This window comes from Periplaneta americana, chromosome 4 (assembly GCF_040183065.1).
Source record: "Periplaneta americana isolate PAMFEO1 chromosome 4, P.americana_PAMFEO1_priV1, whole genome shotgun sequence".
In the NCBI taxonomy this organism is placed as follows: domain Eukaryota; kingdom Metazoa; phylum Arthropoda; class Insecta; order Blattodea; family Blattidae; genus Periplaneta; species Periplaneta americana.
Window position 1 is genome coordinate 200,099,444 of NC_091120.1, and position 27,247 is coordinate 200,126,690.

Sequence of the window (27,247 nt, forward strand, 5' to 3'; positions counted from 1 at the left end):
TAATCCTGGTAGGAACAAGTTGCCTGACTGAGGTTTTTTCCAGGGTTTTCCCTCAACTCATTAAGAGCAAATGCTGAGTAACTTTCAGTGCCGTACCTTGGGTTCATTTCGCCATCTTTATCACCTTTATCTTCATCCATCCTGCCTACTTCAGTACTCAATTAGAACTGGGATTCATATGTAATAAAAGTTAATATTTTTAGTCAGTATAGTTAATAAAGACACAAGCCATACTCCCCACTCCTTTTACATGTCATTCAGTACTTCCATTTGGTACTGTTAAATCTCCAATCCTTTTAACCTCCATTTACAAAACAGCGCTCAGTTTACAAGATGTATTGTCTAGTATTTGTGACTAAGTTCTCTGTTGCTGCATTTTGTAGTCTTGTGAACCAGACGTAAAAACCCTCTTAAGGTATGTGTTCACTGCATCATATCGCATTCATCGGACGAATCACACAGCTTGGAGAAAAGAAATCTTTGCTATAATTGATATGTAGATGCATTCACTATATCGTACCACACGCATTGGCTATTGGTAAATCTGTCCACGATTCTCGGAGAAGCAACTTTTCTGATCTGTGTGATCATGGTCTTCTATAATAAAACAATTTAAATTGTTGAACTCTTAATATTATGTTGTGCCATGTTCAGTATCGCGCCAAAATGGATAGCTTATTTCGGTTGTAGAGAAAACTACGAAGAATTACATAATTTGAGGCATTAATGAGCAAGCACCAATAACAAATTCTTCTTCACTGTCACTCAGGATTAATAGGCTTAACTATAAAAAAATTATTTTTCAAATATCAATATTGCACGTTACATGTTTCAAACAGCTGATGGAAATTCATTGAGGCGATGAGGTAGAGGCATTACAGTAAGCACACTCCACAAGGTATATGACTCCAGTAATGTCAGATTTTGGTAAATGATAATTTTGCCTCATCTGGAACCTCATTTCTTCCAGTTTTCAAAAATATATAATTTGTTCTAATTATCTCAATTTCATAATTATTTGGGTATTCAAAATATAAGCGCCCTATTCTTTCTATACCTTACGCCATCTTCAGTGTCTGTTTCCTCCTATTTCACATTTTTATTAGCTTTCCAACAGATAAAAAGTAGACTTCCAATTGGGAAAAAGACTTCATTGAGGTAGCAAATTAAAGCGTAAATATGTGGCTATGTTGTAAACTAAAATTATTATTTTCAATCGATTGTAATTATTTTATCCCAAAAATATACATTTTTTTTCTTAAGTGCTTATATAATGTGGCATATCTTTTGAATGGCTCAAGATACATAAATAATTTTAGTATATGTAACACTCTCCATATGTAGGGGATCATTTTGGCGAAAAAAGTTTTACCCTAGGTCATTTTCTAATGGCGTTAGGTTGGTCCAAAATGTTAATATTTATTTAAAAAAAAATTCTTTGGGTCCCCGAATTCGATTTTTTAAGTTTGAATTATATAAATTGCTTTATTTCCTTCCAAGACTCATGTCACCAAAGTCTGAAAGACATTAAAGAAAAAATGTGGATTTTTATCCCGAGAGTCGACGTATACCTTCCGTTGCATGCAATTTGTCCGAGGAATCAGATACGATGCAGTGAACGCACATACTTTTAATCGACACCACATGCACTCAAATATACTGTGCGTCATTCTTAACTGTTACTGCATATAAATCCCAGCTCTACTCATAATATGCCATCCTATCATATGGAGGTAACAGAATTCGACCTAATGAGTGCCCCAACCTCAAAACAAGTTTCTTCATCATTACTGCCAAAAAGTTGGCAGAGGCAGAAAAGGCTATACATCAACATGCGCGGCCTTAGTATAAAAAAAAAACAATGTACCAACCTTCTTTTCAGAAATTACATAAGAAAACTACCTTTGTAAAGTGGTAACCACTAAGCACCATGTATTGAAAATAAGGAAGTCTTCTTACAGGAATGAACATTTGATCACAGACAGCTTTGTTCTCATATTCCACACACTCCAGCACTTGTCACAACGAAGTTACAGGAGTCGCTGGGGAGATCTGGAGCAAACACGACCTCCATAGTCCTAACACATCTCTCCTCTACAGACCGTGCAGTGCGAGACAGCTGCAGACGGGTGGTCACCATGTTGGCCCATGCCAGCCCCAGCGCAGCCACCGGCTTCTGCCTTGCACCATCATTAATCACATCTGCCACCTGAAACGAGAATTCAACTGGAACTGTAGCCACACCTTGCGTGAGTGGAGAAGGGTAAGATGAACTTCCTAAATGTGGATTTACAGCTCCAGAGATATATCAGTCAGCTTCCTAACGGTCACCAGATATTCCAGGCTGTCTTCCTATACTAATGCAGTGCATCTGAACCATGCTGGTACGGAAATTGACTGGTCACATACTGCGTAGGAAGCCATGTGTCTGCTGCTAAGGTGGCATGCATGCTGTCAAGGCCTTTCTGATATCAACGCGGCCACATCCATAAATAAAACAGTTGATGTAATACTGTTCACCTCTGCTTGCTTTTAGGAATTACTTCACAGTATTCTGGTGTGATTGAGTGCAGATCATTCTGTCATTGTGCAGCAAACGTGAACAGATGATATTCATTAAGGGAACATATTTACATACTATATATATTCGTGTCATTCCCCCCTCCCCAAGATTTTTAGGACATGATTTCCAAATCTTATTTCTTCGCGTAATTCCCCCTCCCTCGATTTTTCACTTCTGAATTTTCACTTTCCCGAAAAAGGTGAAAATTACGCGAGCAAATATAATATTCAACACGTAGATAAAGAATGCAAAACCAGGTGAGAAGTCAAATGTAAATTTCCTGATAGGCCAGTACCTTTTAAAAATACAGTAGTATGGTTATTTAACAGATTCAATGAAGCAGGTTCTGTAAATTAAAAATACGACGAAAACACTATGTTTTTGTGCAGAAAAAAGTTTATGCTCGACCATGCCAAAATGTAGTAATTATACACCTGGTAGCAGACCTTTAATGCATGTCATTAAAGTACACCTACTCATTAAAGATCAGGTCTTTCAGCCAATGACGACTCAGGTTACAACTGTTCAGCCAATGACAGGTCAGCTTTCTGCCGTTATAAAACCGCAAGTATCGATTATTCTCGGATATGCAATCGAAAGAGAATTAGCGAAAAGTCACGGAGGCTGGAAATCCAATACTGTCGCAGAAGGTTATGTTCTGTTACTATAATAATTAGCGTTAATTGTAAATAATATTCAAATAAATTCAATTTGTCATCTCGTTTTTCAATGTCTAATTTAATTTCAATGTTATCTCTGTAGGTTCTTATGGCCTAGCAAGGTCAATGTGGACATCTGTTCCTCGGAAAAAATCAATACTTTCGCGTCTGCGCACATCTCACAACATACGGAACATTGCTCAATGTCAAATACAAATAAAATTAATAATATCAAGTTAGAAATATGGTCGAGCATAAAAAGTAGTATGAAACTCGCCTATAATGGTAATTAAGAAGCTCATATGAAAATTATGAAACTCGCTTGCGCTCATTTCATAAATATCCATACTCACTTCTTAATTACCTTCATTATAGGCTCGTTGCATAATGTACTATTATGAAATTGGTGCAGCATTAGAGCATAGCCTAGCAAGTCTCCGAGACATTCAGCACAACAGATAGGGACTTGTAAAGCATTTGCAGGAGTGGCGCAAAATTGCAGAAACTAAAACCATACACAATTCCATCATGTCATGAATTACAGCCCCCAAGATTACAATCGCTGGCTTAACTTTTGTATTTTGGTGTTAAGAAAAAGTAAATAATGAAGAACTTGATCCCAGATCGAATTCTTTCTGACTAGACTTGGTTTGATCTGCAAGACTATGTGCATCACAGAATGACAGGTATTTGTCATCAGAGAAACCACATATTTTGCACAAAGCTGTCCACACCTATGGAGTAACGGTCAGCGCATCTGGCCGTGAAACCAGGTGCCCCGGGTTCGATTCCCGGTCGGAGCAAGTTACCTGGTTGAGGTTTTTTCTGGCATTTTCCTTCAACCCAATACGAGCAAATGCTGGGTAACTTTCGGTGCTGGACCCCAGAATCATTTCACCGGCATTATCACCTTCATTTCATTCAGATGCTAAATAACCTGAGATGTTGATACAGCATCGTAAAATAACCCAATAAAATGAAAAAATGCATGAAGCTCCTTTGTACGATTGAAAAGTAGGGGCGTGGCATGTATGCAGAACATGTCTTGGTGTACTTCCAATAATACAATGCAACTGCCCATGCTGCATATGAATCCATGACTGAAGTACGCTGAATATTTGGAGACAGATAAACATGAAGTTACGGCCTGCCAGATTCCCAGATCTCACACCTTGCGATTTTTTATCTCTGGAGAATGTTAAAAAATGAAACTAATCACTACACAGCAGATAAACTGAAAGAAAGCAAACAAAGAGCGACTAGATCCATTACAATAGAACTAATGTGTGTAAATGACAATTTCTTGAGGTGTGAAACATGGATACAAGAAACGGAACATCACATACGGCATTTCCTGTGAGCAGAGTGAGTAACAAATGATGATGTGTTTTATATATATATATATATATATATATATATACATAAGTTTACTCCCAGAACGGCCCCGAGGTTCACTCAGCCTCCTATAAAATTGAGTACCGGGTCTTTCCCAGGGGTAAAAGGCGGCCAGAGCGTGGTGCCGACCACACCACCTCATTCTAGTGCCGAGGTCATGGAAAGCATGGAGATCTACCTCCATGCCCCCCCAAGTGCCTTCATGGCATGTTACAGGGATACCTTTACCTTTACCTAAGTTTACTGTGCTATCTACTTCTACCAATCTTGAAAACCAGGTCTTTCACTTCTCTACTCCAGAAGCCTATTGTTTCAACAGCAAATACGATGAAGAAGTAGTTGTCTAATTGATGTTCGTATTTATGACGTTTATTGTATACAGCAGATTCTGCTGCAGAGCTTGCGACTTTACAAATTGATGGCATAATAGTACATTATGCAACGAGCCTATAATGGTAATAATTAAGACGCGAGTATGTTTATGAAACGAGCACAAGCGAGTTTCATAATTTTCATACAAGCGTCTTAATTACCATTATAGTCAAGTTTTATACGACTTTTTATGCTCGACCATATTTCTCACTTGAAATTATTCATAAGTATTCATGTTATTCTTATCTGACTGAGGAGCAGAACTGACCTTGTGCAATATCTCGTAAATTGTGAGATGTGCGCAGACGCGAAAGTATTGATTTTTTCTGAGAAACAAATGTCGACATTGACCTTGACATTGAAAAACGAGATGACAAATTGAATTTATTTGAATATTATTTACAATTAACGCTAATTATTATAGTAACAGAACTGACTTTATTTCAAATATAGGTGATTTATTGTTGTCTTTCGATTGCATATCCGAGAATAATCGATACTTGCGCTTTCATATTGCTACAATGGTATTTTCTGATTGGTGGAACACCTTAACTTTAATGAATAGGTGTACTTTAATGAGGTCTATTAAAGGTGTATAATTACTACATTTTGGCATGGTCGAGCATAAAAATAAATAGAATGTACTACCAATTCTAGCTAAACTAAACAGGGCCTTGAATATAAAATTTGTACTACATAGAAAAGAATTTACTATATGTTTTTATACATAAAAATCGTAGTATATACTACACACACTTTAGCAATAGCATTTACTACAACTTCATGCATACCAGCCAATATCGTTTCAATAGCATTCACCCAAAACAGTGTGGTGTGATGTATTGTGACAGGCATATAGATGGCTTCTGTGAGAATAGAAGGGCACTCTGGTGGAACTCCGCTGGAATTTTGAATTGATAGCTGGCAGCACATAACTGAGTCACAATAACTATGAGAGCAGCTGTTTGGACTTAAGAGCAGTGAGGCACAATTAGCACTGTGCAGCCTTCAAGCAGAAATGTAAGATGTCCATACCTGATTCACACAGATCACAGCCAAACGGAACTGGTCAGCCAGTTTGTGGAGCTGACTGCCAACCATCTGCAGCTCCTTTGCTCGAATGATGGCATCGCCAGGCTCGTAGTCTGCTCTGAACAACCCGGCTATGGAGTCCACCACGATCAGTCTGATGTTGCGCTGCATCAGCAGTTGTGGCAGGCGCACACACAGGCACTGCTTCAGATTCTCCTGCAAGCAAAACAGTCATACAGCTCACTGTTTACAATTAGACACGAAGTTTCAAAGCCTAATGCATGTCAGTCTGTTGGTTTTATGTACAGTGGGCCACAATGAAAATGAGATGACTAAAAAGTTGTTGTTTTCTAATACCAGGCATTTGACCTCTTGCACTCCAATATTTTTCAAAGATATTATCATGGCCAGCCACTGAAGCACAGATTTTGAGGTGTTCCGAATCCATTTCTTGGTTTGAGTTGCACAATGGGCAGTTAGGGGACTGATATATTCCAATTCTATGCAGGTGTTTGGCCAAACAGTCATGGCCTGTTGCCAATCTAAATGCAGCTACAGACGATTTTCGTGGTAAATCGGGAATTAACTGTGGATTATGATGCAGAGAGTTCCATTTTTTCCCTTGGGATTGTGTTATCAAATTTTGTTTGTTGAAGTCTAAGTATGTTGATTTAATAAATCTTTTCACAGAGGAATACGTAGATTTAGTAACAGGTCTGTAAGTAGAAGTGCTGCCCTTCTTTGCTAAAGCGTCCGCATTCTCGTTTCCCAGGATTCCACAATGGGATGGTATCCATTGGAATACAATTCTTTCATTGAGTGATATTAATTGAGAGAGCATTTTAGTTATTTCTGCTGTTTGAGATGAAGGTGTGTGTTTAAAGACTATTGATAGAATAGCTGCTTTGAAGTCTGACAATATAACTGCATTCTTAAATTTATTGATGTGGCATAGAAGATTCCTGAGACTTTCACTTATTGCAATGATTTCTCCATCAAAACTTGTTGTTCCATATCCAAGAGATCTATAAAGTGAGAAGAGACAGCACGTAACACCTGCACCGGCACCTTGTTCCCTGGAGATCAAGGATCTGACAGTATATAAGTGAAGCCAGTTTTGTGAAGGGTACCTAATATTGTCTCTAAAGACAATTGTTTCATTATTTCAGTGTTTACTTCTGATTTCAGTATTTCTTCTGTTAAATTTAGATTATACTCTATATTTAATAGAGTTAAAGGGTTTGGTATAATTTGTAAGTTTTCTTTTAAATTTGGGATATTGATTTTTTGTTTTAATTGATGCCTGAAAAGTTAAAGTATCATTCCCACTGCTCTGCGCAAGCCTGCCTAGGAAAAGCTTTATACACATGATAAGAGGATCCTGAAGGAAGTTCAGTGTATTTTACGCAATGCATTATATGAGCTATAAAAGGAAACAAAGCCAGCAAGTGAATGCTTAGCTCCTTGCAAAGATGCGTTGCAAACATTCTAGGAATGCTAGTGAAAATATGTTAGTATAACTGCATTGTGGTTCAAGTGATAGCACGTTGGTCTTCCATCCAGGGAGCCCGGGCTCAATCCCCATCAGGTTGTGATGAAATTTGTGGTGGACAAAGAAGTTACAGAGGGTTTTTCTTGAGATACTCTCATTTCTATCATTCCACCAACTCTCCACCTCCCCCTCATTTTATCTATCATCTGCAATATTAAAAAGAGGCTGGGGTGAAGTCTTGGGGGTAGTATTAATTTCTGATGCTTATCTGAAATAGGAAGGGCTTGGGGCTCCAGGCATCTGGGCCTTATCAGGGTACTTGTGTGCAGAAAGGACCTGGTTCTATTAGGGACTGAGGCAGGGTGGTCCACCTGTCAGAATCGGATTCACGAATGTCATCCAGGCCATCCGTCGGACTTGGATGGATATACAGAGTGTTTCTGAAATACTTTGAACAAACCTTGGGAGCATGTTTCTCACAAGAAAACAAGAAAAAAAAGTTCATATAAACATTGTCATATTTAAATTTAAAAAGCCGCCCTAAATAAGGGTTCGAATAGATCGGCCTACTAATCAATTCATAAACAATAATCATTAAAACCAACTGTGTGACAATTTTAAAGGAAAAAGAAAACATTAAGATAAATGATATGAAAACATAGGAAATCATTTACAATAAAAGTTTGTTGGGTACAAATGATTACTAATTATAGCTAAGGATGATTTTAACACATGAGATCCTATGGCATCAATTGTTGCATCAGAAATTTTAAATTGTTTAAGTTGATTTAAAGTTTCTCGTGGGATTGTGCCACGGGCACCGAACATGAGCCCAAAAACTGTCCAATGTGTGATGTGGTATTGTGCTCCGAGATACTGACAACAAGGCTCATAGATGACTTGTTTTCCACGACACACCTCTTGTGCCTGTTGCTCATGCATCTCGAAACGGATTGTGGGATCAAGAATGACACCCTTATCCTTCTGCCGATCAATTATGATGATATCAGCACGTCTAGTAGAGCCATCGGAAGAGATGCAACCAACCTCCTCATAAACCTCATAGAAAGCATTCTGACGTATTGAAGCTGTGATGAGAGAACGAACCGTATTATGTCTGTTGATTCAGAGCAATTCTCCATGATGGCAGAAACCTAAACGTGAGAAAGCTTTTCTTGCTCGTCGCATCTTCTGCAACGGGTTGAGTCAAGACTTCTACCAGGGAGAATACGTACAGGTATTGTATTACAAAATCCTTAGTTTTTTAGTTATTAATGGAAGAACATAATGAAACATCTGTTAGATATTGTCAGCTTGGTAGCAAGTGTTGCAACTTTAATCAATTCAGAAACTCATAACAATGAAATTTACGTTCAACACGTTTCGAGGTACAACTTAAGTGTGTAACCGATAATAATATTAATTTTGTTAGATAATCGAATTATGCTATCGATACAAGTCTGCTGATGCACCCATTGTATCCTAAATGGGTACATGTTGCCAAGAAGACTTGTTTACTACAGGAGAACATTTTGAACATTTGTTATGGGTTTCTGAATTGATTAAAGTTGCAACACTTGCTACCAAGCTGACAATATCTAACAGATATTTCATTATGTTCTTTAATTAATAACTTAAAAACTAAAGATTTTCGAACATTTCTTTATATGAACTTTTTTTTCTTGTTTCAGTTTGAGGAACATGCCCCCAAGGTTTGTCAAAGTATTTCTGAAACACCCTATATATAGGGCGCACAATGGGCCAAATCGTCCCTAAGTGTACAGTTTACAGCTCCAAGAAATCTATATCCAACCAATATGTGACTCATAGTGATGGTGATTGATGTATGTACAGAGCATTCGCCTACGGGTGGGGCCAGGAAAGCAGCCTGCCTGCGGTGTCGCTTGCGGGAAGTGTCTATCCGTAAGCTTCCGCTTTCTATACTATACTCCGTAGGGTTTTAATTTTAAAAGTTTAGCAGCAGTAAAGACTGATGTTTTTGAAACACTAACTTCCTGTGAAACACGTCTTAGAGATTTATTAGGAGAGCGTGTAAATATGCACTGATTTCATCAATTTTTTCTTCCGTCAATACTCTTTGTTTTCGCTTAGGAATTGTAGCATTTATCGACCCTGTTGTCCTTCATTTGTTAACAAGACGTCTAACAGTTTCTCTACCCTGAATTGAAGTACCCGGATATTTCACTTCAAATTGCCTACGCACCTCTCTACATGACCCTGTTTTCACATATGCATCATACATAAAAACTCTTTGTTCAAGCGTGAATTTTGCGTTTTGCATTGTTAACAAATTTTACACACACGCTGAATATTTAAGCAACTGTGTCAAGAAACTGCACTGTACGTGTTAAATACTGCAACATCTGGCTCACAACTGATAACATGTCGACCTTGATGTCCTTGTTGTCTCAACAACTGCGCGCACCAAGCGGCGTATCAGTACATGCCACTTTCCTGGCCTCACCCGTAGGCAAACGCTCTGTATATGTGACAGTTCCAGACAACTGCTTATTCTAAGAGAAACACAAAACAGAAATACTTACAACGTCACCAATGTGCTCAACAAAGACGTTGTCTCCGAAGTTGATTTTGTTGTGAGGCTGTTGAAATGTGGGCGGGAAAGTGCAGAATAACTCCTGGAGACGGCGAGAAGGGAAGGCATCTTCAGTGCAGATGTAAACCGCACCTGAAACAAAATAACGACAGTGCATATTAGTTGAGCCTCACTAATCGAATGTTATAAAATTTAAGGAAATCCTCTTTGTGGTCAAATCATATCATGTGAAAATATTATTTGTGAATTAAATGTTAAATGTCCACCACTACTCATGCCAGCCCGTTATCACTACTGTCATAATAATAATAATAATAATAATAATAATAGATATCTGTGGGCCTTTACTACTCTCATCAAGTTTTAACAATGAAAATTCTTCAAATCAACCCTTCCCTGCTCTGTCAAATTTTCTCCTTCCAACAAGTCGAGAAGTGCAATAAAATTACAATTAATAATGCATTTTAATAAATTAGACAAAAAAGTAAATTATTTACTACTCTATTGTCTGATTTAATGTCGCTTTGTTGATACTACTTTAACTTCACATAGGGCGACCAGACGTCGTCTTTTGTCCAAACATGTCCTCGTCTTTGCCTGGGGTCTGGGCAGATTTTTAAAAAATAAAGAAATGCCCTCCTTTTTGTAATTTGTATGCCTGATATTTTGAAATTATCTGATTTGACGCCTTTTTCAAGTAATTTCCCTGTAGGTGGCAGCAGCATCGATGGAATATACTCTTTGCCAATGATCGTAATTCTCTTTGCTCCTCCTTACGGTGGTTGCTCAGAGCAACTCAGAGGCAATCTGTGCTCAGAGATAGCTATTAAATCCAGAAATCGAGGTGCAAATATAAATCTGTTTCTGTCCTCTTTAATAATATAGTTACCTTGACTAATAGCTAATTGTAAAATCATTATTATTATTATTGTTTTCATAATTGTTTTGTAATAAAATAAATATTAACATACTTTTAAGTATGATATAAGCCTAAATCTGTACTGTAAATATTTTATAATAAAATAGATATAGACGTAATTTAAAGCGTAGTATAGGCCTAAGCCTAAATCTAAGTACATATTTTCTGTCCTCTTTTTTATCGCTGTGAATCTGGTCACCCTAATTTCACATAGAAGTGTTGTTGTTATTGTTTTCTAATGCCAGGCGTTTGACAATAAAGTCTTTTGACCTCTTGCACTCCAATATTTTTCAACGTTATTATCATGGTCAGCCACTGAAGCACAAATTTTGAGGTGTTCCGAATCCATTTCTTGGTTTGAGTTGCACAATGGGCAGTTAGGGGACTGATATATTCAAATTCTATGCAGGTGTATAAAATAAATACAAAGTTAAATGAAACTACAGGTTAAGAAACAGAAGAAGACAGGAGATGAGAAAAGACAGAGCAGAGAAGAAGAGAATTAATTCCTTGACTTGTCATTTTGTTTGTAGTTTCGCTTTTGCTCATAGATGTCCCCACCAAAACCCCTAGTTCCCACGTCTCATATTAAGAGTGTGTTGTTACTTGGCCGTTGCTGTCTACATAGTTATCAATGCAGCTACCAAACTGTCTTGTCATCTCTTTCCTGTAACAATGTACTTTACCTCCAGCGAGACCGCCACATGAGAATGGGTACTGCACCGTCAGGCAAAGCTGCAAGCACAGCTGTGTTTTCCCGCTGCTACTTTCGCCTGCGATTTCTGTGATCCCACGCAAAGCAACACCACCTTGCAAGAAATCGTCTAGTTTACTGCAACCGACAGATAAGCGACGCCACTTGTCTGTAAATGTGCAACTGATATCTGCAACTGAAGAAGAGTGACAAGATTTATTGGAGTGCGACAACAAAAATGTAGCTAGAGTAACAAAGCTATGTAGTATATATATTTTGATGTACCGAAGTACATATGATATTTCCATGCAGAGGGAACCCAAGAGATGGAGCTTAATCTGAGACGATTCTAACCGGCGTCGGGGTTGTATCCGGCATGGCTTAGTGGCTAAAGCATCAGCACGTAGAGCTGAAAACCCGGGTTCAAATCCCGGCGCCGGAGAGAATTTTTCTCCGTTCCATCACTCTTTCAAAGCTATGTAGGTTACCAACTACAAATGGAACTGATATTATTACACACACGCATGTAGCCCTACACATATATAATAAGATGTCTAAAAAATATATACCGAAAAATTAATAAGGATACAAGCCACAGAGTAAAGAAATATGCAAGTGAGTACTCCAACAGTTCTATTTTAAATGTTTTCCAAACTTAGATTAGACGGCATTTCGGAAGGCGGTTAGCTTCTATATGTGCCGTAGCATTTCTGGCATGTGACATCACAATCTTGTACAGTAGAACCAATCAGAATCAGTCTATAACAAGCACTTCCCGAGTTCGTTTGTTCACGTGCGAGTGTTTCAATACATTGAATAAGTAAAACTAAAATTTACTGCGTGTGTGTAAGATAAATAAATGGAAGAAGAGACTGTAAAAGGACAAGTATTACACAAGCAGGCGCGGAAAATAGTGTTTAAGGTGTATAATTATTTTAAAAACGTAAACGAGCAGAAGCTGCCGGCCATCTTGATGCTGGCAGCAACGTTGCCAACATGCAAGAAACGACTGCAGAAGCATGTGGTTTGGGATTGAGAACCGTGCAAAGAATATTGTTGGTGAAGGAAAGAGGGTTTGTTTGGTGTCATGCTTACAGTAATCAACGGCTAAGGTCATTATTGTCTTTTGATAATTTAAATTCTCTCCTGCGCTATTTGTATTGCACGTGCTCGTGAAGTACGATGTGGCAATGTTGTACGCTGCCTTGCTCTCTCTATCTGTCTCTTTTGACGCAAACGCTAGCAGACAACCACCTTCCAAATTGCCGTCGACTCTAGCATTATGTGAATTTATTACAGCCCAGTCCCAATGTAAGTTAAACAATCTCTGAAAGGTTTAAAATCAACGAACTGTGGACATTCACCTACTTCATTTTCATCTTCTAGCCACTGCTGCATTATTTTCCGAAAATTAGGATCAGTAACATAACTGACATGGTGGGATATGTTTGCAATGACTACGGGACATAATAAAAACTAATTACTGAAAAGAAATTAAACACAAAACATACAACAATATTGAAATTGATGTACTATGACGCAATACGATATATGGTCTGTGGCACACACGCGCACACTCACGCACGCGCACGCACACACCCCCCTCCCGCGTGAATTTTGATGAGTCTAACTGGTAATTATTTACTTTACATAATGGATTCAGCTTCTGCAAAAAACCAGCGTTTCGCAACAGCTACCTGGCGATTACAAGGAGAAATTGATTTTCACAGATACGTGGTCTGTTTGTGTCAGAAAAAGTGATATCTACTGTTCGCAAATCAGTAATGCCAATCAGACTAAAATGTATTTTGAAATGCTATTCGACTATGTTGGCAACAAAACTGGGGAATCTAGCATTCCAATTAGAAAGGGAGGTTATGAAAAAGAAAGGTGCACAGTTATGCTTTGTGTAACTGCAGACAGAAGTTGCCTCCATAATTATGTGATTTTTAAGGGGACCAGGACACTGTAGGCTAATATACTCAAAATTTCAATTTGTTTTTTTTTTATTGATTTTTGTCTGAAAAATTCTCTTTCCAACAGTATGTCATTTATGAACATTATTATTATGGAAATATATTTTTAAAATGTTTACCTAAGATGAGAATTATGCAGCTGGGGTGTTCTGATAACTTTGGCAGCCATTTTCCGTAAATTGTATTTTCTCTATGAAGTGTACCTTACCTCAGCTTCTAGTGATTAGATTTATTTCAAATTTTCTGTGTGTATTTAGTTGTATTGTACCGGTAACATAAATGGACACAGGGATTTTTAAAAATAATGGTTTTTGAAGCTGATTTCTTGAAAAATGTAGCAAAAAATGAGGTATAATTTACATATTCAGAAAAAAATCATATATTTATAAAATATTATTATTTTTGAAAATCCTTTCATCATATTTTATAGTGTGTCAAAAATGAACTGTAAAAGTTTAATTGTTCTACTCCAGACAGTTTTAGAGAAATAAATAATATCACTAAATTAACATACGTGTTAACATAAGAGGTTCTGGTCCCCTTCAAGGAAAGGTAACCCCAAAAATTGATGCCCAGCTATTATTGTGAGAGTACAGGCGAAAGGTTGGATGGACAATGAACTTGTACCTACTGGACTGGGTTGCGAGAGTTTGACAACATCATACTGTTAAACTTGCGCAACATGCTTGTCCTGGACAGCTTTTGTGTGCATTAACCGCCTGTTTAAAGTGATCACCAGTGATGAAAAAATGCTACACGAGATGAATGGGAAAGAAAGAACAGGAGTACACCTCGAGCAGTAAAATTAAGTGACCGGAAGCAGGGTAAATCTGAAGGTGGATTAAGAGTTCCTGGGACTTGGTTGAGCTTCCGCCAGTGGAAAAGAGCTTCAAAAAGTATAGGATTTATAATTCATTGTATGGAACAGAAGGTGATATGCAGTGGCAAGATGAAGATGATAATGATTGTGACACCGACAACTCTTCTGTCAGTTGTGGTGAATGAGTTACCAGTAAGTTACTGATGTAGACTATCAATATTTTACTGCTCTTACTTTTCTTGTACATAAAACTGAAAAAATAAATTTAAAAAAATATATGTATTTTTCAAGATTTTCTTCCATAAAATTTAGGTACGGGGATTATTCAAGTAGACCCTATATCGGTGTATTAGTAGTAGTGTCTAATGGGGATCATGTTGCACTATATTTTACACTCCGCTGGCGTATATTCAAGTATATATTGCGTGTTAATGGTTACCTAAGTGACGTGAAGTCGAGAAATGTGACAAGGTCAGAGTGGGTTAGATGAGCTAGCTAAGTGACATGAAAATGAGGACTGTGACAAGGTTAGAGCGAGTTAGATGAGGGAATACCTAAATGATAAGAAACAAGGTTTCAGTTATTTGTTGCTGCTTTCCACTCAATACTGGTAGTTTGTACGTATTTTCCAAGTCAAATCATGGAGTTCTAAATAAATTTCATTGAGAAATCTCGCCGTCAGTTAAAGTAAACAATTACCGTTTAACCTGCTGATCTATCTTAATAACCTATTTATTTTTCAATAATTAATTAAATTCATTCATTCCAAGAATGCGAAACCTTACCTGGAGTGAACCAAGGTGTCAAAACTGATTTGGAGACACGTGACCTAACTAATCGACATTCCTCTATGGTTAGATTTCCCAACTTCTGTAAATCATAATCTGTACTTGTTATAATTGAGCTGGCCGAAGTCAATCCAGCTGAAACAATTATCAAATCACAACACGTTAGGGAAACAAAAGTGGACGTTGACTAAACAACAACAACAATTAGGTCTACACTTTCAAACATGGAGCGTACATATGTACATGTAAAATAGTCTAGTCATGTAAATCATCACTCAATTTCAACTTTAAAGTAAGAGGTTTAACTTCTAACGACCTGTCATGAGTTCATTTCAGTTCGCCTGTCATAATAATACCGGTGCACCATTATACTGTAGGCTTACCTCTATCAAATGCAAATGCAAAATATCATGACATTCATAACCTACGATGTACCAATCTGCATGCACTTTTAGGTGATCACCACTTTAATGCCATAGATCTTGATTTGAATTTAAGATATCGTTAAATTATAAAGCAGGTATCAATAACTTAACTCATTTTACTTGGCATAATAAATATTCGCTCAAAAATTCCCGCCAAACATATTTTAAGACTGGTACGTACCTTTCTCCAAATTTTCGTACACTTTTGGAGGCAAATCCCAAAAGGCATTATCAGCCATAATTATGATTAAACTTTAACAAAACTTAACATTCAATCACCGTAACTCTGACGCACACATGCCAACACCATTCAATGCAATAGTTCATATCAAATCCAAAATGATCACACGCGCTTTCATTATTAAAGCAAAGATTAACAACAATAGTCGACACTCTCGACAGCAGTGTTGCCAACACATAAATTGTATCCCCGTCAGTCTATCACCCGAAAATCCGTCAGAATCCGTCAAAATTAAAAAAAAAATTAAGACCCAATCAATATACCTATACACAAATAAAAGCAAATATTATCGCAGTTTCCTTAATAACCATGATTAAAATAATAATAATTCATCCACATCATCTGCCTGTATAATTATAGTTCTGCTGTTGATGTGCTTTGTTAGTCCCCCCAAAATTAGACAATTACAAATGACAGCACCTATAAAAGTCAAAGGACGTGTAAATGGCAATTTCCGTCAGAAAATCCGTCACCCGTCAAAGCCATTCTTTTCCCGTTTGCTACATTGAAATTCCGTCAATTTTGACGGAATTTCCGTCCACTTGGCAACACTGCTCGACAGCGACGATAGCGGCTCGTTATCGTATCGTTTACAATCGGATCGTCTTTGACTTTGTGCATGGAGAAAATTGACCATAATCTGTTTTGTCTATGGTTTATGTCTGAAATCTGTTCGGGGCGAAGGGGTGAGCTTTGTCTGTGACGTAATCCTGAAGTTTGTTGATATTTTGTATATAACAATAATTAAGAATTGTTAGCTCTTCAGAAGCTCAACATGAATAATACGGCAGGTATAAGTATCCAGAGTACAGCAGGGGCTGTACCCGTTAGAAATGACAAAGGTAAGAATTAAATGTCTTCATTGTCAAAAATTGTTTCCTCACTTTTAGGTTATATTGTGAATTTGTGTATTCTAATTTCTTTACAGGCGAGGTTTCTATGCAGAAAGTGAAAGTCCATCGATATGTATCAGGAAAGAGACCCGATTATGCACCTATGTCAAGTAGTGAGGAAGAATCGGAAGACGATGATTTTATTGAACAGAAGCGAAGAAATCTTGCTGGTCGACCAATGTCACCTGCAGAACCTGTGGAGCAAGATGTGGAAGTGGCAGGGGATATGGAAGTTGATGACCCCAGACTTCGGAGACTTAAAACAAGAAGAGCTGATGACCATGGTGAAGAAAGTGAAGATGAGAACAGAATGGAAAGGCATAGGTTGGTTGTTTGGTTCTTTTCAAGCATCACCATCGCTTTCTGTCTCTCCTACAAATAGAATTGGAAGAATGTATGATAAAAAAAAATGAGGATGTAATACCACATTGTCAAGGAACAGAAATTGATAAACATGAGACATCTCTAGTATTAGTAGGTAGATCTTGTTTGGAATAATATTTCATGTATTGGTATAGCAGGTGGTCATTGTTCATCTGGCATTGGTCTATAGGCACATCCATGCACCAGAAATCCTGGAGACAGGAGGATCAGACGAAGAACGGGAAAAGCGGAGAATTGGCAAGCTGGCGGAGAGTGAGGAGGAGGAGGAAGAAGACGAGCTGAGTGACGAGGAGATAGAGAGGCGACGACTCACGCTGCGGCAGAAAGTCCTCAATCGCAAGGAAGACGAGGTACTGCTTGATGTGCACAGATAATGAAATATTACCTCTTATAGTGAAGTTCCATTCCTGTTTATAGAAGTTCCCCAGTCCACACCTGTGGAGTAACGGTCAGCGCGTCTGGCTGCGAAACCAGGTAGCCCGGGTTCGAATCCCGGTCGGGGCAAGTTACCTGGTTGAGGTTTTTTCCGGGGTTTTCCCTCAACCCAATACGAGCAAATGCTGGGTAACTTTCGGTGCTGGACCCCGGACTCATTTCACCGACATTATCACCTTCATTCCATTCAGACGGTAAATAACCTAGATATTGATACAGCGTCGTAAAATAACCCAATAAAATAAAAAAAAAAAATAAAAATAAAATTATAGAAGTTCCATAATATATAGACCTATTATTCTCAACACAATAACTAGATTTATTTTTTTGGGAAGTCTAAATTGATTTTAAGTTTCATAGTATTAAATATAGTAATTATTATTGTCTTTCAAATATATTGCATTTAAAAAAAAATAATAAGTTAATGTAAATTATAGGAAAATTTGCCAAATGATATTCCCATAGATCCTCTTCTCCCATCTTAAATTCCTGGCCACGTGACTGTGTGACACACAACATATATTGTAAAATATATTTTCATATAGAAAACATAAAATATTGTTCAGAGGAAATATTTCTCTCTGTTTAAATTTAAATTATGTTTTATTTAACAACGCTTGCTACTGCTGAGGTCATATCAATATTGCCAGTGTACCGGACAGAAGTTTTTTTGCATGCCAGTAAATCTACTGATATGAGCCTGTCGCATTTGAGCACATTTAAATGCCACTGACCTGGGCCAGGATCGAATCCGCAACCTCCACAAAAGGTCAGCATTCTATCGACCGTGCCACCCGGGTCGATTTTCTCTTTGTAATAAATTATCTTTTGATTCGTCACGTTATTATCTGGATATAATAATGTATTAACTTTGTGTCAAGTTGTATTAAAATTAATTTAGCATGTACTCCTTATATTTTGAACCTATTTAATTAATGTAAACATAAACTAAGCAGTTATATAAGCTCTAACTTTAGATTCTTCTTCTGAATTGTTCCAGATGTGACTATTATTATTTATTTTTTTTTTGTATTTAATAATAAAATTCTCTACAGCAAGGTTTAGTACCTTTTGCCTCCCCCTACCCCTCCCCTGAAACTATATTAACCTCTTCCCTTACTATATATTTTACCAGTTTTGTGAAAAAAAGTGTCATATTTTTTTATTTTCGTAAAGAGGTCATTTAATATTGCAGAATCACTGTACATCACTAATTTCCTTACATACTTAAAAAATCACTATGAAATAGACAATGGGACTCAAACGAGTTAAATCGGGTTAATAAATTTTGACACATGTTAGCAACCCGAGTTAACTCGGGTTAATCAGGGAAGTGGTTAAATAATAAATATATTTTATTACATTACCACATTGAAAGCTTTCACAGAATTAAGAGAGTCATACTTATAAAAAAAACATAATGTGCATAATTTCGAGGGAAAAATTGTTCCGGAGCCGGGTATCGAACCCGGGACCCCTGGTTTAACGTACCAACGCTCTACCACTGAGCTACTCGGGAACTCTAACCGACACCGATCCAATTTTTCCCTCTATATCCACAGACCTCAAAGTGGGCTGACAACCGTCAAGCAACCAACTTCGAGTGCACACTAACTCCGTGTGACTTAAATTGTGGTTTTCTGTTAACGAACAGTGACGTGTACTATGCAAATCAAGAATTCAGGTATAACTCCCTGTAAAGTTGATTTGAATAATTTCGAGGGAAAAATTGTTCTGGAGCCGAGTATCGAACTCGGTGTCGGTGTCGGTTAGAGTTCCCGAGTAGCTCAGTGGTAGAGCGTTGTACGTTAAACCAGGGGTCCCGGGTTCGATACCCGGCTCCGGAACAATTTTTCCCTCGAAATTATTCAAATCAACTTTACAGGGAGTTATACCTGAAATCTTGATTTGCATAATGTGCATACTTCACGAATAATTTTCTATAAAATAGTATGTAATAGAGATGATGGGTTGTGATGTTCATTTGTTTGCTGTGCAGGAAGTCGAGGTGCTGGATAAGGAGGAGGAAGGCCGCTCACCCGAGGAAAGTGCTTCAGAATCATCAGAATACGAGGAGTACACAGGTGGGCATTGTTTGTGTCCCTCATTGCAGATTGCCTGTGTATCAATTTATTTTCATCTTAAAACAGACCTGTTCACAATACTGACAACTTCTCATGAAATGATCAGTGTTGCTCTTCTTCTTTTGCTTCTGTTCTGTACCTCTTTCCTCTTTCTTTTTTCTTTTTTTGTCGTGCTGTATTGTATTGTTGGTTGTATGCTTCAGACTCTGAAGAAGAAACAGGCCCTCGACTCAAACCCGTGTTCGTCCGTAAAAAAGACCGTGTGACAGTGATGGAGAAGGAACGTGAAGCATTGCGTCAGAAACAGGCAGAGATTGAGGCTAAGAAAATGGCCGAAGAACGTCGTAAATACACACTCAAAGTACTGCTTGCATTTCTTGTCTCTGCATGGCTACTTTCTGTTTGAGTATAAGGCCCGATGCATTAAAATATTATCCTCCCATCTATGTCTCGGCCTCCCTAAAGGTCTTTTTCCCTCCGGCCTCCCAACTAACACTATATATGCATTTCTGGATTCGCCCATACGTGCTACATGCCCTGCCCATCTCAAACGTCTGGATTTAATGTTCCTAATTATGTCAGGTGAAGAATACAATCTGTGCAGTTCTGCATTGTGTAACTTCCTCCATTCTCCTGTAACTTCATCCCTCTTAGCCCCAAATATTTTCCTAAGAACCTTATTCTCAAACACCCATAATCTCTGTTCCTCTCTCAAATTGAGAGTCCAAGTTTCACAACCATACAGAACAACCGGTAATATAACTGTTTTATAAATTCTAACTTTCAGATTTTTGGACAGCAGACTGGATGATAAAAGTTTCTCAACCGAATAATAACAGGTATTTCCCATATTTATTCCGTGTTTAATTTCCTCCCGAGTATCATTTATATTTGTTACTGTTGCTCCCAGATATTTGAACTTCTCCACCTCTTCAAAAGATAAATTTCCAATTTTTATATTTCCATTTTGTACAATATTCTCGTCACGAGACATAATCATATACTTTGTCTTTTCGGGATTTACTTCCAAACCTATCTCTTTACTTGCTTCAAGTAAAATTCCCGTGTTTTCCCTAATCGTTTGAGGATTTTCTCCTAACATATTCACGTCATCCGCATAGACAAGCAGCTGATGTAACCCATTCAATTCCAAACCCTCTCTGTTATCCTGGACTTTCCTAATGGCGTACTCTAGAGCAAAGTTAAAAAGTAAAGGTGATAGTGCATCTCCTTGCTTTAGCCCAGAGTGAATTGGAAATGCATCTGACAGAAACTGACCTATACGAACTCTTAAAAGGACGCTATGACGTAGCGTCCCATTGATGCGCGCTTTAGAAGTACATTGTTCTAAGTGACCAATGCACATGTGGTTCCCAGGACGCAGCGCCAGGTAAAGACAGATAGTGGTGACGCAGCGTTAAATTATCTAGTTGCGTGTTCTGCCAGAACACGGCGTCACCGCTAGCTGCTGCATTCTGGCACTTCATTGTTGACTGTTGTTCAGTACACACTGGACGCGCGTCTTTATGACGCTAGTCTGCATCGGGTCTTAGTGTTCTTAAAATCTCGGCTGAAACTTTGTAACGAATCCAACAAAATCTCAATTTTGCAAATTTTGCAGTTAGCAAGTTTTGCAAAAATGGTTCTCAATTGCTACTATTATTGTTATATTATTATTAAAGGTAGTCCCTTCACATGCCATGAAGACACTGGGGGGGGGGCCATGGAGGTAGAGCCCCATGCTTTCTTGACCTTGACACTGAATAGGTGATGCGGTCTGAACCACACTATTATTACTACTATTTATTATTATTATTAATATAGACATAGGCTATGTTTGTTGCTTATTGGAGATATAAATGTGTTTGTGCTGCCAGATGGTGGAGGATGAGGTTCGCAAGGAGACAACAGTCAAAGAGGGCGATGAACCATCACTAAATGACGTCAACACAGATGACGAGAATGACGAAGTGGAGTATGAAGCATGGAAGCTGCGAGAGCTGAAGAGAATAAAGAGGGATCGAGAAGAGAGGGAGCAGTGAGTATGAGGCCGCAATATGTGTGCAAACTGTGAGTACGGTCAGGGTGAACATCACTTCTCACATTAACCAATTGCAGGGTCGAGAGAGAGCGGCTGGAGATAGAGCGTCTGCGAAACATGACGGAGGAGGAACGGCGGCAGGAGCTGAGGAACAACCCCAAGTTCGTCACCAACAAGGCAACCAAGGGCAAATACAAGTTCCTGCAGAAGTACTACCACCGAGGAGCTTTCTTCATGGTGAGAAGACCCCCTTTCAGTTGTTTATCGCTAATGGACTCCCTTCCTCTAAAGTTTGTGTGTTCATAGCAGCATTATGCAAGTTATTTGCTAGCGAGAGAGAGAGAGATATATACAGGGTAGTCAAAATTCTCTTAACACCTCCTATAAAATGAAAAGGAGATATGCTGGCTCATGATAGAAACCGGTTAGACCCACGGGAACGATATTTGTGTTTCAAGTACTGGTAGATGTCCAACATACAATAAAACAGCATCATCTGATATGGATTAGACTAGTAGCCTGTTCAGTTTCATCCAGCAATCTTTTCTGAGGTCTTCTCAAACTTCGTCTCTTTGGCTGATAATTGGAAGCTTTCTTTGGAATTCTATTTTCATTCAGTGATTCTTTTACATTCAATTCTTTCGTTATATCATTTTTTATTCTGTTTTCACTGTTGCAGTCTTTTACTGGTCTTAGGAACAGCATTTCTGCTGGTTGGATCCTAGATATGTCTTTCTTCTTTCTTGTCCATATCGTAGTTGAGGTACAGCCAATGTGTTACAGTATTTCAGTTGTGTTTCTTTCTTTGTCTTTTTCTTTAAAGTTCTATTGATACACCCACATATAGACTGAAATGTATTAATTCTAGTTCCAATTTTTGTATCTTTTTTATATGTCATGTTACAACCTTAAAGTATTTAAAATTTACTACCTGTTCTATTGGCAAAATCATGTATTATAATTTTTTATCTAATAGAATATTTTCCATAGAAGGCCATCACTTATGTTCTAGATATAGAAATGGTTTGGTTAAAATCTTCTAAAATTTTTCTAAGATGAAATAATTATTTTTGTGTCCAGGCATTTGACAATAAAGTCATTTGACCTCTTGCACTCCAATATTTTTCAAAGATATTATCATGGTCAGCCACTGAAGCACAGATTTTGAGGTGTTCCGAATCCATTTCTTGGTTTGAGTTGCACAATGGGCAGTTAGGGGACTGATATATTCCAATTAAGTTATTTTATTTCTCTTGAATAATTACAAGATCGTCAGCATACATTAAAATATTTAAATAAAATCATTTCCCAAGATAAAACATCATAAAACTAAAAAAAAGAGCACGCAATGATATTTTAGTGCAACCAGTCACAATTGACTAATACTGTGGCATTATTTGATCGTCAGCTTAAATACTGTAATTAGGACAGGTCTAAATGTAATATTAATGTCCACAGAATGAGGATGACGACCTGTACAAGCGAGACTTCTCGGCTGCGACACTTGAAGACCATTTCGACAAGACAATCTTGCCAAAGGTTATGCAGGTGAAGAACTTTGGGCGCAGCGGTCGTACCAAGTACACGCACCTCGTGGATCAGGACACCACACAGTTCGACTCTCCCTGGATATCAGAGACTGCGCAGAACCTTAAGTTTCACAACAATCAGGCCGCCGGCATGAAGCAGGTGTTTGAGAGGCCGTCTGTGAAGAGGAGCAAATAGAGACAGTCCTGTGCATAGCAGAAAGAACTGTACTGCCAGTCCGTCGTGTTGTGGCAGGTGCTGACAAACTGAGGTTTCCCTGCTTTGTAAGGAATACCATTTACAACTCGCCAAAATTAAATAAATAAAATATATCTTATTGTATTGAGTTGCGTTCTTTTTCGTATCAACGTTCTGATATGCTGGTGCATATTAGAGCTGTGAAAGGAACTCTCCTCTGGTCCAGAAATTCATACATATTCCTGCTCCATCCAGAGTGCATCACATACATTTCATTGCTGTCATTATTGCTGACAAATTTTCAGTAGATATTTTTGAAATGTTCACAAAATTACAAGGATTATGAATCATTCATTAGCAATAATGTTGTTTTCTAATGCCAGGCATATGACAAAGTCATTTGACCTCTTGCACTCCAATATTTTTCAAAGATATTATCATGGCCAGCCACTGAAGCACAGATTATTGAAAATGGCAAGTTGTAGCCGATTTAAGTGAACACCATATTTTAACGTTTTGGTGGCTACTTCATTCACACACAACCCCCAGAATGTCTGGAGGACCACACCTGCTGTTGGTTGACGGGTCCACTGGACCTAGCTGGGAGATCTTGTTGATCACCAGCTTTCCCTCCTTAAGCCACTGAAGGACGATTTTAGTGCCATAGCAGGTCAGCACTAGGAACAGAAAAGTAGAAAGAGGAGGAAGAAAAGGGAAATGAACCCCTAGGCCTCTAATGCCGTCGGGGTCGAAGAAAGTAAGACTTCAGTCAGAGGACTGGATAGGAAAGGGTAAAGAGGGAATTAGGTATTGAATAGAGGAAAATTATACCAAATTCAGTCATTAACTCGTCAAGCTGACCAGTGCTAATTGATGAGTAGCCCCTCCCTTTAGTTCAGCTTGTAAAATTATGCGTACTAACAGCTGCACTACGGGAAGGTAGGGATGGGACATTAGCAATAATGTATGATGATGTTCAGTCTTCAGTCTAGGACAGGAAACTTCAGAAAATTGCAGTATTTTATCTTTCTGTTGGTTATTTAACGACGCTGTATCAACTAGGTTATTTAGCATTGATAGAATTGATGATAGCAAAATGGTATTTAGTGAGATGAGACCAAGGATATTCACCATAGATTTCCTGACACATGTTATATTGCAAATGTTAAGAAAAGGTGCTTTCTGCAGGGTTTCCTATAATTATAATGTCCATCCCTCCTGTTGGAGATATGATTCTGACTTCGTGATGTCACATTTGTCGAATTTTTTTCAGTCAAATTAAGCATATTTGGTTATCTTTATGGATTATTTCTGCTGCTCGGTATATACACTGAGTGGGAAAAAACGTTTACCCGTACTTTAAAAAAGATAAAAATAATATTTCACGCCATCCTATCGAAGGTCCCGCGGTCTAAGACATCCCGCCTAGGACTCGCATTACAGAATGCGCGCTGGTTCGAATCCTCATGGGGGAAGAAATTTTCTCATGAAATTTCGGCCAGTGTATGGGACCGGTGCCCACCCAGCATCATGATGCACTTGGGGAACTACGATAGCGAAATCCGGTTGCGAATACCAGCTATAACGGCTGGGGAGATCATCGTGCTAACCACACGATACCTCCATTCTGGTTGTATGATCGTCCACCTCTGCTTCGGCATGTGGACGTGAGTCCAGCAGCCGGCTGGTCGGTCTAGGCCAGTAGTGTCAGAGTTGTAAACTCCAATACCGGTTGTGGAGCTAGATCGGAGCTTGAGCTTGCTTATGTCTGTGGAAACACCGGAGCACACAACCAGTCTAGTGGAGCGCTTCGCTCCATTTAATCCCTGTCTGACATCACTCGTCTAGGCCCTTCACGGGCTGTAGCGCCACGGATTATTACTATTATCCTATCGAAGAAAGCACATGCTGCAGGTCGCCTCCAGACTCTCTGCCTGCCATCTGGTGAACTCCATAAGAATCTTGACTCATCAGAGAACAGTACTTTGCTCCAGTCTTCCATTGTCCATTCCACATATTTACGGGCAAATCAAAGATGGACTGCTGCATGATTGGAGTCAATACTCGATCTGTTGCAGGTTTACATGATTTTAGGACTACTTCCCCTAGACGTCTCCAAATTGGCCTCATGTTTATGTTGACACCCATCACATTCTGAAGTCGATTTTGGGCTTCCACCGAGGTTGTATGATGTACCTTCAATTTTCAAAAAGTAGTAGTGAGGATTTGTGAACTTTTCAAAATGCCTTTAAATTAAAATGTTGAATGAAAAAATGCAGACGTACACAACATGAGAAAAGGGCAACACGAATCGAACAAGTCCAAGACCACTACTGTGGCGCACAAGAGACGGCAGTTCATGTAACCTTCACACACTCTGTGGCTGTAGAATGGAGAGTAATGTTTTGCTAGTTATGGCTCTGAAGTCAATATTCAGTGTGTGTCTGTTGTGATGTGCAGTATATAACAACGCATTTTTATATGCAAGATTTTCGTAAAATATACGTGAACGTGTTTCCATAAATTCAGATGTCATTTCCCCGATGATCCTGTGCCAAATAAAACAATATACAGATTCATAAAGAAATTTAACAAGACAGACTCGGTTCAAAATAAGAAGCGTTGAGTGAATAAATGGGTCTCAACTGAGGAAACATAATATGAAATAGGTTTTCGATCAGAAATCTTTCCGCAGATTGGCCCAGGAAGTAGGGGTGACAAAACCGTCAGTTCAACACTCCATTAAATTGTTGAATTTAAAACCATACAAAACCTGTGTAATGCATCACATAAGTGAAAATGAACTATAAAATGTGTCTGGCAATGTGCTGAAGTGATGTCAAGCATGCTTGAATGCCAAAGGTTAAAATTTCCAGCAATTACTACAAGAAGGTAAGCCTTTATTTCAGTATTATAGTTTTATTTTGCCACAAATTACAGTCACCGTTTGGCAGGAGACGGGTGACTCGTATAGCATGCGGAAGCCGCGCGGCCACCAGTAGTGAGCGGCCATCTTGGCTCGAACGCTCTGTATAATATACCTGCAGAATTTTTTCAGCATTTTTCCCCATGTGAGTGACTTTTTTAAGTGTAGAATTATACTGAACTTTAAAAATAAAACAACAAATGCCTCAGGACTGAGTAAGGGTATGTTAGTAAGTTATATATTAATAAAATTTAAAATTTTATAATGTATAATATTTAAAGAGCAGCTATCTATTGAATAAGTTTTACAGCTGGCGCCAGCGTTTTTGGTGTGTGTCCTAGAGTATAGTGCCCAGTTTGTAAGCATGTTGCTATTGGAACTGAGAGTAGTACCACTTCCTATACGTCACATTAGCCATTTTACAAATACAGTTATCAGACTGACTACAGTAAAGGTAAGACACTAGCACTTAATGTTCCCATTACTTATTTCACATGCCAAAAACGGTGATGTGGACTGTAACCACAATTGAGGCCATCAGAACCATAGTGATTTAAGTACCATGGGAGATGTTTTGAGATATTTAACTTTGAAAGTTGGGAGATAGCAAACCGTCAATTCACGCAGTAGACTTTTAGCTTAACATAATGGAAGTAGGCAGTCTGCCCCAGTATAAACATTCTCATTTTTGGTAAATTTGTTACTTAGATCACTGTGGTTCTAACGGCCAAAATTGTATGTGAATTCTGAAGTACACGGTATCAGGTTATTCAAAAAATGTACCTCTATGAAAATCTCGAAATTGACA

At 38.3% G+C, this 27,247-nt stretch overlaps 2 protein-coding genes across 2 annotated transcripts; one reads left to right on the plus strand and one right to left on the minus strand.

Moving 5' to 3' along the window:
• Window positions 1–1,899: 1,899 nt before the first annotated feature.
• Window positions 1,900–16,129, minus strand: spn-B (spindle B). Its single transcript, XM_069824617.1, has 6 exons — window positions 15,892–16,129; window positions 15,283–15,420; window positions 11,694–11,897; window positions 10,078–10,220; window positions 6,025–6,237; window positions 1,900–2,209 (listed from the first exon to the last, which is right to left on the minus strand). The coding sequence occupies exons 1-6, from the start codon at window positions 15,947–15,949 to the stop codon at window positions 1,994–1,996; spliced, it is 972 nt and encodes a 323-aa protein (XP_069680718.1). The 5' UTR covers window positions 15,950–16,129; the 3' UTR covers window positions 1,900–1,993.
• Window positions 16,130–16,513: 384 nt separating this feature from the next.
• On the plus strand, window positions 16,514–23,657 carry Mfap1 (Microfibril-associated protein 1). Its single transcript, XM_069824616.1, has 8 exons — window positions 16,514–16,793; window positions 16,880–17,168; window positions 17,398–17,578; window positions 19,663–19,747; window positions 19,951–20,108; window positions 21,625–21,785; window positions 21,866–22,025; window positions 23,247–23,657. The coding sequence occupies exons 1-8, from the start codon at window positions 16,727–16,729 to the stop codon at window positions 23,511–23,513; spliced, it is 1,368 nt and encodes a 455-aa protein (XP_069680717.1). The 5' UTR covers window positions 16,514–16,726; the 3' UTR covers window positions 23,514–23,657.
• Window positions 23,658–27,247: the final 3,590 nt, after the last annotated feature.